Here is a 10,849-nt window from a genome sequence, read left to right as displayed (position 1 = left end):
TCAGGATTAAAAATTGAAAAAAAAAATTAAAAATACAAAATTACGTTGACACATAAAATATAAATAAAAATATTATATTTAAAAATATTAAATCAATATATTTTATATACATCTTAATAACAAAAAATACTGAATATTAACGAAATAATTTATTTTTTATTCTTTTATTAATTTTTTATAATTATTTTTTTATTATTATATTTTTTTGAAAAAATAAAATATAAAAATACTAATTTATATGTCTCTATTTCTTATGTCTTATTTTCGGTATTTTTTTTTTGTCCCATACTCAAAATCAAACGTAACCATATAGAATGCAAGTTGCAAGCATGGCCTAATTAAGCTCCCTCTCTCTCGCTCATGTGTTGTGAGTGTATCTTATTATTATAATCATAATTATTGAGGTACATATATATATATATATATATATATATATATATATATAGTGTTCCATATATATGTACTAGTAGTATTTATATTCCACACCCTTGAATACATACATACATTTGCCTTCATAGATGATGAGGATGGCAGCAATGTTGTTCTATATGATGGTGTTTGCAACAATATGTTCATCATCATCATCCATGGCAATAACAAGAGAGCAAGAAGAAGATAGAATAAGAGAGCTTCCGGGTCAGCCACGTGTCAGATTCTCACAGTTCTCAGGATATGTAAGTGTAAACAAGAAACATGGTAGAGCACTCTTCTACTGGCTCACTCAGTCTCCCTCTTCTCCCAACAACAAACCTCTTCTTCTCTGGCTCAATGGAGGTACATAAATATCTCTTTCATTCTCACCGTACAGTTATCTTCGTATGAAGTTGATAGCTAAGAATCGTTAGATGATTTAATATATTTGATTGAATTAAAATTTAACGATTCTTAACTATCAACTTCACGTAAAGACAACTGAAAGTGAATTCCTACCTAAAAATTTACGTGCAGTTATTTAGTTATTTTTATATTTAACGATTAAGACAATTGCATGTAAATTAAAATATTATTTGATGTTAATTTAATTATTTTATTGTAAATGCTATGCTACAGAACTTGGCAACCATGTCTGTTGAATCAAATGACAGCATATGCAAGTTATAACAACTAAGCAACCATATGATAATAGTAATTAAATAATTTGAATTCAACGAATTGAATGGTGAATAATGAGTAAGCCAGGCTGAAGCACATGTATGTATCAATGTATGTATGTATATATCGTTGACCGTTGACTTCTCTATCTGCTCTGGCGCACTTTGAGTTAATGTGCACTGTTCCCTGCTAACATGCACCGCCACTCATTCTGAGAACTATTATTTATTTATTTATTTATTTATTCCTTCTATCCTATTCTATTCTATTGCTGACGTTTATATTCCTCTATTTGGAAGAATCTAATCTCATTTCCGTTAAAGTCCAAACAAATAATTTATTAACCCTTTTTGTATTATTATTTGTCTTAGAAAGCAGAAACAAACAATGAACAATACAATGGTAGTAATGAGAATTGAACTATCTTTTCCATTTTGTCCCTACAAAAAAGATGCTCATTCATATACTCTCATTCACTTGGTTAAATTGAATTTAATTCTAATATATTGTTAGTATAACGTGAATAGTTATCTAAAAGGACGGATATAATTGTACGTGCTTTACACGGTTAATGTATTAAAATTAAATTTAAAGTTAATTATCATTGGATTTATAATTTTTATTGTATATAACTTATAAGCAACTCTACTTTAATTTAAGAGCGATTAATCTCTTACTTTTTCACTTTAGAGAAACTTTATCCGAAATTAGAATATTTTGTGGTACTGGATCTGGATCAGGACCTGGTTGTTCATCAGTAGCATATGGGGCATCAGAGGAAATTGGACCATTCAGGATAAACAAAACTGGTTCTTCTTTATATCTTAACAGATATGCTTGGAACAAAGGTAAATACTAAGTACTTGTTTGGGCGTCATTATTTCGATAAAAAAAATATTTTTTTTATTTTTTAGTGTGTTTGGCAAATTTTTAGTAGTAAAAGTAAAAGTACTAGAAAAATAAAAAAAAAAAATTTGAGAAGTTATAATTTACATTTTTTTAAAAGATCTTTTTTCCTTAAAAAAAAGGATGTTTTTCATGTAATAAATAAACAAAAAAGTACTTTTATATTGTTATATCCAAACATAATTGATAAATAAAAAGATCTTTTTTGATGAGATTCCCAAACATAAAATTACTTTTACTTTTCCATAAAATCTTTTAAAAAAAGATAACTCAAAAAAAGATTTTTTCTTAAAAGCTCACCCAAACAAACTCTAAATACATAATAAAGATTAATGACATTTAATTATATTATTTTCACAATAGCCTTAATTAACTAACTAATTAACTTGGTTCTGCATGCATTGTTCAGAAGCAAATATTCTGTTTCTTGAATCACCTGCTGGTGTTGGTTTTTCATACACAAATATCAGCTCTGATCTCCTAACTTCAGGGGACAAAAGAACAGGTAACTTTGTCCAATATAATTGTATGTCAACTTTTTCTAGATTCTATGTCACTAATTATGATGAAATAAATTCCGATTCTGTAACAGCTCAGGATGCACTGATTTTTCTAGTTAAATGGATGTCAAGATTCCCACAGTATAAATATAGGGACTTTTACATTGCTGGGGAAAGTTATGCAGGTATATGAAAAATAGTTATGATTCTTAATTCATATACATATATATATATATATATATATATATATATATAGAAGCTAGCTAACACTAGTATACTATGCTCTCTGTTCAGGTCATTATGTGCCTCAGTTGGCTAAGAAAATCTATGATTATAACAAAGAACATCCCAACATTATTAATCTCAAAGGGTTCATTGTAAGTCAAATTTTATATTTCATTTTTTAAGTATTATTTATTTATATACTTGGCATGTAACATGAAAACTATAGGTGGGAAATGCTGTGACTGATAACTACCATGATAGCATTGGAACTGTGACATATTGGTGGAGCCATTCAATGATATCAGATCATTCATACAAATCTATCATCAAACATTGTGATTTCAAAGCACAGAACACTTCTCAAGAATGCAATGATGCTGTGAACTATGCAGTCAACAATGAATTTGGAAACATTGATCAATACAGTATCTATACTCCTACATGCCCAGCATCACAAAACAGCACTCTTAGGCGCATAAGGCTAAAGACTACAATGTTTCATATGATTTCTGGCTATGATCCTTGTACTGAAAATTATGCAGAGAAATATTATAATCTTCCTCAAGTGCAGAAAGCAATGCATGCAAATGTTACCAACATTCCTTACAAATGGACTGCTTGCAGGTCTCTTTATTTGACTTTAAACTTTCACATATGAGAATCAAATTTCAAACCTTCTAAGTTTTCTAAATTATACACTTTTTGTTGATCCAACAGTGATGTGCTCCTGAAAAATTGGAAGGACTCTGAATTTTCTATATTGCCCATATACAAAGAGTTAATTGCAGCTGGATTGAGAATATGGGTTTTCAGGTATATATATTATGGTTTAATAACTTGTACAATAAAGAGAATTAGTACAACTCATCATTTTCTTTATATTACTATATAAAATGGAATTGGAACATTTTAAAAATGAATTTTCTGTATAATAACATGTTTTGCTACAATCTTCTTTCTGTATATAATGCAGCGGGGACACAGATTCAGTGGTTCCAGTTACAGCCACAAGGTTTTCACTCAACCATCTCAACCTCACCATTAAAACTCCTTGGTATCCATGGTACTCATCAGGTGGACAGGTAAGCCTTAACTTCTTTTGAAGCCAAAATTTTAAATATACATATGAAAAAAAAAAAAAAAAAAAAACTTTCAGGCATAAAATTTTCACATTGATGCTTGTGTTTTGGGGAGTTATCTAGGTAGGTGGATGGACAGAGGTATATGATGGACTGACATTTGCAACAGTGAGAGGAGCTGGACATGAAGTACCACTGTTTCAGCCAGAGAGAGCTCACATTCTTTTCAAGTCATTTTTGGCAGGGAAGAAGCTACCAAAGTCTTGAAATGTGTTACAGTGTTTAACTTAGCTGCACCTCAATGCATTCTTTAACCAATCAGATATCAATTTTTTTTTCCATCTCATTTGCTTAAACAGATAATATACACCTACTCATTAAATTGTAACATTTCATCATACATTTATCACATTTTAGTTATTTTAATGCAATTCAGATTTACTTGGTGGCCATCATTATCCCATGAAATTGGAGGGTGTATCAGCCAGCATAGAATTTTCATTGGTGTTATTTTTCAAATCTTATTGCCTAAGAATTAAGATCGCTAGACATTGCATCTATATCCTAAGTTCAACATTATTGAAAAAAGACAAGAATATATTGCAGATACATCATGGATAATTGATCTTTCAAAATTGAAATCATGACAGAGTCTCAAAGACAAAGGAGAAGGACATTGAATAGCAGATCCACCACTTGAAATTATATCCGGGCTTAGATGAATACTAAACAAGATTGCAAATTCACAAATTACAATCATTGTAAAATAACAAATAAGCATTCTTCTGCGTGAGATAGTTGTGGACAAAATTGAGGTTCATGTCATAATCATCACTTCATTCCTTCATTAAGTCCTGGTGGCATTCCTAGGCTCTGTGCAAGATCACTCATCCTCTCCTTCATGGCCTGCAATCATAATAAGCAAGAGCATAGTTTCCCACTTCAGTAAACAACAAATGCAAATGAGTTTCCATTCATCCTTTTTAAAATAGAGATTTTCACCTGGACACTCTTTTGGTGTGCATCCTTATATGCCTCAGTGACTAAAAGGGATACTTTCTGCAACACAAGGATATTTTTTTTTAAAATAAATACATGAGAACTTAAGGTCATATACTTAACTAGAATAGATTTTTTTTTTAATTCTTTCCAAATTCATATATTTGGGTCATAGCCTACCAATTTCTTAAATATTCTTCATGTAAGCTACAGAAAACAATAAACAATTTACATATAGAATGACTTCATATTTGTTTTTACTTTTAAAATATTGATTCCTATTTCACCACATAGTCATGAAAGAAATATGCTACTGTTAAATATAATGACAGCTGAAAGTAAACAAAATTGCAAATCAATTAATTTCTTACTTCTGCTCCCAATTCCATAGCAGCTTCAGTGATTTCAGTTCGAACAGGTTGCTGATTCCCCGATAGTGTTACCTACAAATTAAACTTCATTAAAAGGCAAGTTAACAAATGAAAACATAGTTGCAGGTTATTTCAACTGCACTCTGTGTGTGTGTGTGTGTGTGTGTGTGAGAGAGAGAGAGAGAGAGAGAGAGAGAGACCACGTGTCATACCTTTATCAACTCACCCTCACAATAACCATCAAACTCTGCTCTGTATAATTTAACAAAGACACAAAAGTCTATGGTGAATAAGTTTTTTTTTATTCAAAACAGATGGAAATGTTATACTTGTTTAGGAGGAAAGCCATACGCAGCAAGTTCTTTCTGCACTCGCACTGCTTCAACCTGGACAACCATTTGCGCCTTCTTCACAGTCTCATATAGATTTTGCATGTTTCCAAAAATTCCTGCCTAAAAGCAATCCACCATAATGTAAAGCCCATAAGTTTTGCATATCGGGATTGGTCAGAGCAGACTTACAAAAATACACAACATACTAAACAAAAGAAAATAGTCAAAATACTATCTCTGCAATTTTTGAATTCAATAGAGATTAGAAAAGCGTAAAAGTAAAGCGTTTTAATTAGTCTACATGCACACGGCGAGAAGAAGTAAGCCCATACCACTCGGAATTTACTTCATGGTACAACGAAAGCCATCAAACTTATCTAAAATCCAATTTTCAATAAGACTATTCAGAACAAGGTTTTTTTAATTGTTTACCCTGGAATTGTTTTTCGGGCCTCCCTCTAACCCTTAGTCAAATATTTCTTACCGAAGCCCCTACTGGTCCTCTACTCTTTTCACATTCTCAAACCGCCTTAGGTGAGTCACCATATTATCCCCCTAAGATGGTGATACACCTCCTTCATCTTGTTTGTAGTTTTCTCTGTCCTCGTTCATGTCAACATTCTCATCTCCACTACACTTATTTTTTGCTCACTCCCTAATATTCACTACTACATAAACAATGGCCTTTTTTAAGTGAATTCATGTCCATTTCTGTTCATCGATAGTTAAACAGCTTAAAGTATAATTGTACAAGCCACAAGGTTAACTTGTGCACTCATGAAACGGTTAAAAACTTTGGGACAGTGATGCATCTACAAGACTAACCATCAAAGCATATGACTTTTCTGGAAGTTCCGGGGTAAACATAACAACAGCATTTATCTCCCAATTTCAATGTTACTAGCCTAGTTAACATGATGAAAATTAAACAAGGAAGAAAGAAAAGCCCATTATGCTTTCGTCATATAACCATGTCCATGTGGCCAGTTGGCAACTAGTTAATCATTATCTTGTTTTAGGCATGTGAATGGCAAAAAATGTAAACAGAGAAGTAAATTGGGAAATATGGATCAAAAAGCAAAATTTGTCGCCCTGCGCGTGTTCACATTTAACATCAACAGCAAGAGAAACCTAAATTGGCTAACCAGACTTTTCTGAAAGTTCCGGGATAAACATAACAACAGCATTTATATCTCCCAATTTCAAAGTTACTAGCCTAGTTAACATGATGAAAATTAAACAAGGAAGAAAGAAAAGCCCATTATGCTTTCGTCATATGAACATGTTCATGTGGCCAGTTGGCAACTAGTTAATAATCATTATCTTGATTTCGGGATGTGAATGGCGAAAAATGTAAACAGATAAGTAAATTGGGAAATATGGAGCAAAAAGCAAAATTTGTCACCCTGCACGTGTTCACGTTTAGCATCGACAGCAAGAGAAACCTAAATTGGCTAACCAGACTTTTCTGAAAGTTCCGGGATAAACATAACAACAGCATTTATATCTCCCAATTTCAAAGTTACTAGCCTAGTTAACACGATGAAATTAAACAAGGAAGAAAGAAAAGCCCATTATGCTTTCGTCATATGAACATGTTCATGTGGCCAGTTGGCAACTAGTTAATAATCATTATCTTGATTTCGGGATGTGAATGGCGAAAAATGTAAACAGGTAAGTAAATTGGGAAATATGGACCAAAAAGCAAAATTTGTCGCCCTGCGCGTGTTCACGTTTAACATCGACAGCAAGAGAAACCTAAATTGGCTAACCAGACTTTTCTGAAAGTTCCGGGATAAACATAACAACAGCATTTATATCTCCCAATTTCAAAGTTACTAGCCTAGTTAACACGACGAAATTAAACCAGGAAGAAAGAAAAGCCCATTATGCTTTCGTCATATGAACATGTTCATGTGGCCAGTTGGCAACTAGTTAATAATCATTATCTTGATTTCGGCATGTGAATGGCAAAAAATGTAAACAGACAAGTCAATTGGGAAATATGGAGCAAACAGCAAAATTTGTCGCCCTGCGCGTGTTCACATTTAACATCAACAGCAAGAGAAACCTAAATTGGCTAACCAGACTTTTCTGAAAGTTCCGGGATAAACATAACAACAGCATTTATATCTCCCAATTTCAAAGTTACTAGCCTAGTTAACACGATGAAAATTAAACAAGGAAGAAAGAAAAGCCCATTATGCTTTCGTCATATGAACATGTTCATGTGGCCAGTTGGCAACTAGTTAATAATCATTATCTTGATTTCGGCATGTGAATGGCGAAAAATGTAAACAGATAAGTAAATTAGGAAATATGGACCAAAAAGCAAAATTTGTTGCCCTGCGCGTGTTCACATTTAACATCGACAGCAAGAGAAACCTAAATCGGCTAACCTTAGAAGGTGCGTCATCACTTTTATCGTCGTTCTCCTTTTTTCCTCCAAATAAGGCATACACTCGGAAGTTTCTACTAGCAGGTCCAACTTGTTGCCGACCGGATCGACATAGTATCTTCATGTTAAGTATATTTGCATTGGAGTTTAATTTACCTATAGAACAGCAATTGGTGAAAAACTTATAAGAACTCAATTTTTTCCACAATTTAAAGCATAGATGATACATGGATTCAAGCTAAAACCACCTTGTCAATTTTGCCCATTATTCCCTACTTTGTTTACAGTCTAATTCTAAACTAACTATTACAAAATGTGAGCATATTTTCCAAAAATTAGGTCAAACTTCAAATCTCTTATTCATAAAACCAAGAACATTTCCAGCTTTCAATTACTTGGAATAATAATAGTCCGAACCAATCTATGATAAACCAACAATTCAATATGCAATTAATTTTCAGCAGAATTACAAAAAGAAATGGCCTTTGGGGCAATATTTAGAAACGCTTCAAGTGGAAAGCAGAAGATAGACGGATACTCAATGCAACAAAAGAAACCCTAAAAACTAAGCAATTCTTTCTCTTCATGGTAACCTAGTGTGTCACAGTCAACCCAGGGAAAGGTCCCACGTAACAAGATAAAGCGAAAAAAGTTCCAAGCTTTAACGAATTTGGAAGCAACCGGAATGAAAACGAACAGAAGGGAAGACTTACATGGTGCAGCTGATAAAGGGGAAAACTTTCTGCGCCCATTAGGTGCGTGTATGTTTGATAAATGAGCAGTTAGGGAAACAGTTGATGCCATTGGTTCCCCAGATTAACTTGAATTGTGGGTTTTGAACAAGATACGATACGATACGATGATTTTGTTTTTCTTTTGTAAGATGAGTGACGGAGTGATATTGGATAAAACGGGATTTTTTTTTCCTTCTATTTATTGGGTGTTGGACAGTGAAATACAGTAGTATTTCTTTTTTTGTGTGATGACAAAAAAAAAAAATCTAACTACACATTTAAGTATTTTTGCTAATCAAGTTTAACTAAATTGGTTCAAACTCAACAAAAATCATTTTCATCATACAAGCATATATACACGCACATTTACGTAAAATATATCATTCTTCGTTCTCCTTCTCCTTTTCAGTTTTCTTCTTCTCTTCTTCCTCCTTGTCACTAATAATACCGACATCTTTATTAGTTATGATTTTCTTTAGTGCTATTATTAAATAATTTTGGTTCATTTGTGAATTAATTGATATTTACTTGATACTGCTGATAAGTATTCATTAAATTTTTTATTCCTTAAATAATTTCAGTTTATTTTTTAGTTTAATTGAAGTTCATTTGAATCCAAAAATAAATTGTATGTGTTTTTTAGCAAATAAGAATGAAATTATTCATTGTTACTTTATTTAATTGCATCAGATTTCACTCTATTTCATTCAATTAGTTCAGATTTAAATAAGCAATAAAAAAATTCAATCATCAATAAAAACACATCAAATGAATTTTTAAATCCAAATGAATCTCAATTAAACTAAGAAATGAACCGAAATTACTTAAAAAATAAAAAACTTGGTCGATACTTAACACAACATCAAGTGAATCTTAAGTAGCACACAAATTTACCGAAATTAGTTCAATTTTGAACAAACAGTAAAAAAGACTCAATTATCAACAAAAACACATCCAATTCATTTTTTGATCCATACGAACCTCAATTAAACTAAGAAATAAATCGAAATTATTTAAAAAATAAAAAATTTGGTCAATACTTATCAGCAGTATTAAGTGAACCTCAATTAACACACAAATGAACCGAAATAAATTAAGAAATAAAATAAAATTATTTAATGATGAAATCAGAAAAAATCAGAACTAATATAAATGTTTGCAAAATGTTGGTGTTATTGGTGATAATGATAACGGAAAAGAAAAAGAAAAAGGAGGAGGAGGAGGAGGAGGAGGAGGATGCGTGCACGGATTTGAAGGAAGGAGGAGAAGGAAAAGAAAACGGAGAAAGAGACGCATGATTTAAAAAATTGTTATAACAACTTAGTTATACTTTATTAAGTATTTTAGTTGGATGTAAAATTTTATTATTTTCATAATTTGTTAATCTTTTCACTAATTAGTTAGGTTCATACTATTTATCTTTTCTATCTATATTAAGAGTCTTATAAAAAGAGTAATGAAATCTACGTGATACATATTTAAAAAACTAATTATTACTTATTTTAGGATAAAACGCACAATTTAACCAAACCTAACTCAATATTACATCATTCACTCAAATAAAAAAAATGTTACATGAATCTCCCATTAGCACGTTTTTATATAAATCGAATGAGTCTCATTCGATTTGCCAACTCTCATACTAATTCGAATCAGCATAACTCGAATTACTATGGAAAAATGCAAATTAAATCTATCTAAGTCGATTTATGCATTAATGTAAGATCCCTAGTAATTCGAAACAAGCCGTTTCGATTTACCCCTGGTTTTGTCCTTATATAATTTGAATGGGGCTGATTCGAATTACCATGCATATGTAAATCGAACTAGGCCTATTTGATTTACTGTAAGACCAACCTATATAAATATGATGCGAACATGAATTCTGTATGAGAGTAAAACACAATGGCCAATGAGGATAATTTTCTAGTATTGGTGTACTATAGAGGGTCGATTAAGAAAAAAATACGTTTTGGAATTAAGTTTACTGATGAGGATCCCCTTAGTATTTTTCTGAAACTTTCAACGAGTTTTACTGAGTTTCTAAATTCTATAATCCAAAAACTGGGATTGCAAAGCATGAAACGGGTTGAAAAGTTATTTTATAGAATTCCAATTTCAGTTTTGCGGGATGATGTGAAATACGATTCGTTTGTCATAGGGAGTGACGAAAATTTGGAAATTCTATTCCATTGTCGTCGGCAGTTTCCCGA

At 31.8% G+C, this 10,849-nt stretch overlaps 2 protein-coding genes across 3 annotated transcripts; one reads left to right on the top strand and one right to left on the bottom strand.

Moving 5' to 3' along the window:
• The first annotated feature begins 291 nt into the window (after positions 1 to 291).
• On the top strand, positions 292 to 4,270 carry LOC112700024 (serine carboxypeptidase 24). Of its 2 annotated transcripts, XM_072200229.1 has the most exons (10): positions 292 to 367; positions 519 to 774; positions 1,833 to 1,940; positions 2,408 to 2,503; positions 2,591 to 2,683; positions 2,793 to 2,875; positions 2,950 to 3,347; positions 3,441 to 3,536; positions 3,697 to 3,805; positions 3,926 to 4,270. In XM_072200229.1, the coding sequence occupies exons 2-10, from the start codon at positions 519 to 521 to the stop codon at positions 4,067 to 4,069; spliced, it is 1,383 nt and encodes a 460-aa protein (XP_072056330.1). In that variant the 5' UTR covers positions 292 to 367; the 3' UTR covers positions 4,070 to 4,270. The 2 variants fall into 2 exon arrangements, with proteins under 2 accessions (XP_072056330.1, XP_025607535.1); XM_025751750.3 differs by lacking the exon at positions 292 to 367 and having other exon boundaries at positions 455 to 774.
• A 130-nt stretch (positions 4,271 to 4,400) lies between these two features.
• LOC112700040 (nucleoid-associated protein At4g30620, chloroplastic) lies at positions 4,401 to 8,988 on the bottom strand. The gene is made up of 7 exons (XM_025751751.3): positions 8,616 to 8,988; positions 7,904 to 8,058; positions 5,524 to 5,624; positions 5,385 to 5,424; positions 5,173 to 5,244; positions 4,805 to 4,861; positions 4,401 to 4,708 (listed from the first exon to the last, which is right to left on the bottom strand). Exons 1-7 carry the CDS (start codon positions 8,704 to 8,706, stop codon positions 4,634 to 4,636), a joined length of 591 nt encoding a protein of 196 aa, XP_025607536.1. The 5' UTR covers positions 8,707 to 8,988; the 3' UTR covers positions 4,401 to 4,633.
• Between the last annotated feature and the right edge of the window lie 1,861 nt (positions 8,989 to 10,849).

The sequence above is a fragment of the Arachis hypogaea genome, chromosome 1 (assembly GCF_003086295.3).
Source record: "Arachis hypogaea cultivar Tifrunner chromosome 1, arahy.Tifrunner.gnm2.J5K5, whole genome shotgun sequence".
NCBI classification, from domain to species: domain Eukaryota; kingdom Viridiplantae; phylum Streptophyta; class Magnoliopsida; order Fabales; family Fabaceae; genus Arachis; species Arachis hypogaea.
The sequence above is the reverse complement of the archived record's forward strand: the minus strand, read 5'-3'. Positions and strand labels throughout refer to the sequence as shown.

Excerpts from the sequence above, each read along its gene's own strand:
- LOC112700024 (XM_072200229.1), top strand. The coding sequence starts at position 519 with ATGATGAGGATGGCAGCAATGTTGTTCTATATGATGGTGTTTGCAACA. Across the intron at positions 2,504-2,590 it reads TTCAGGGGACAAAAGAACAG|CTCAGGATGCACTGATTTTT; the intron begins GTAACTTTGTCC and ends ATTCTGTAACAG. Across the intron at positions 2,876-2,949 it reads TTAATCTCAAAGGGTTCATT|GTGGGAAATGCTGTGACTGA; the intron begins GTAAGTCAAATT and ends TGAAAACTATAG.
- LOC112700040 (XM_025751751.3), bottom strand. The coding sequence starts at position 8,706 with ATGGCATCAACTGTTTCCCTAACTGCTCATTTATCAAACATACACGCA. Across the intron at positions 8,059-8,615 it reads CCCTTTATCAGCTGCACCAT|GTAAATTAAACTCCAATGCA; the intron begins GTAAGTCTTCCC and ends GCTGTTCTATAG. Across the intron at positions 5,425-5,523 it reads GTGCAGAAAGAACTTGCTGC|AGCAGAGTTTGATGGTTATT; the intron begins GTATGGCTTTCC and ends TAAATTATACAG.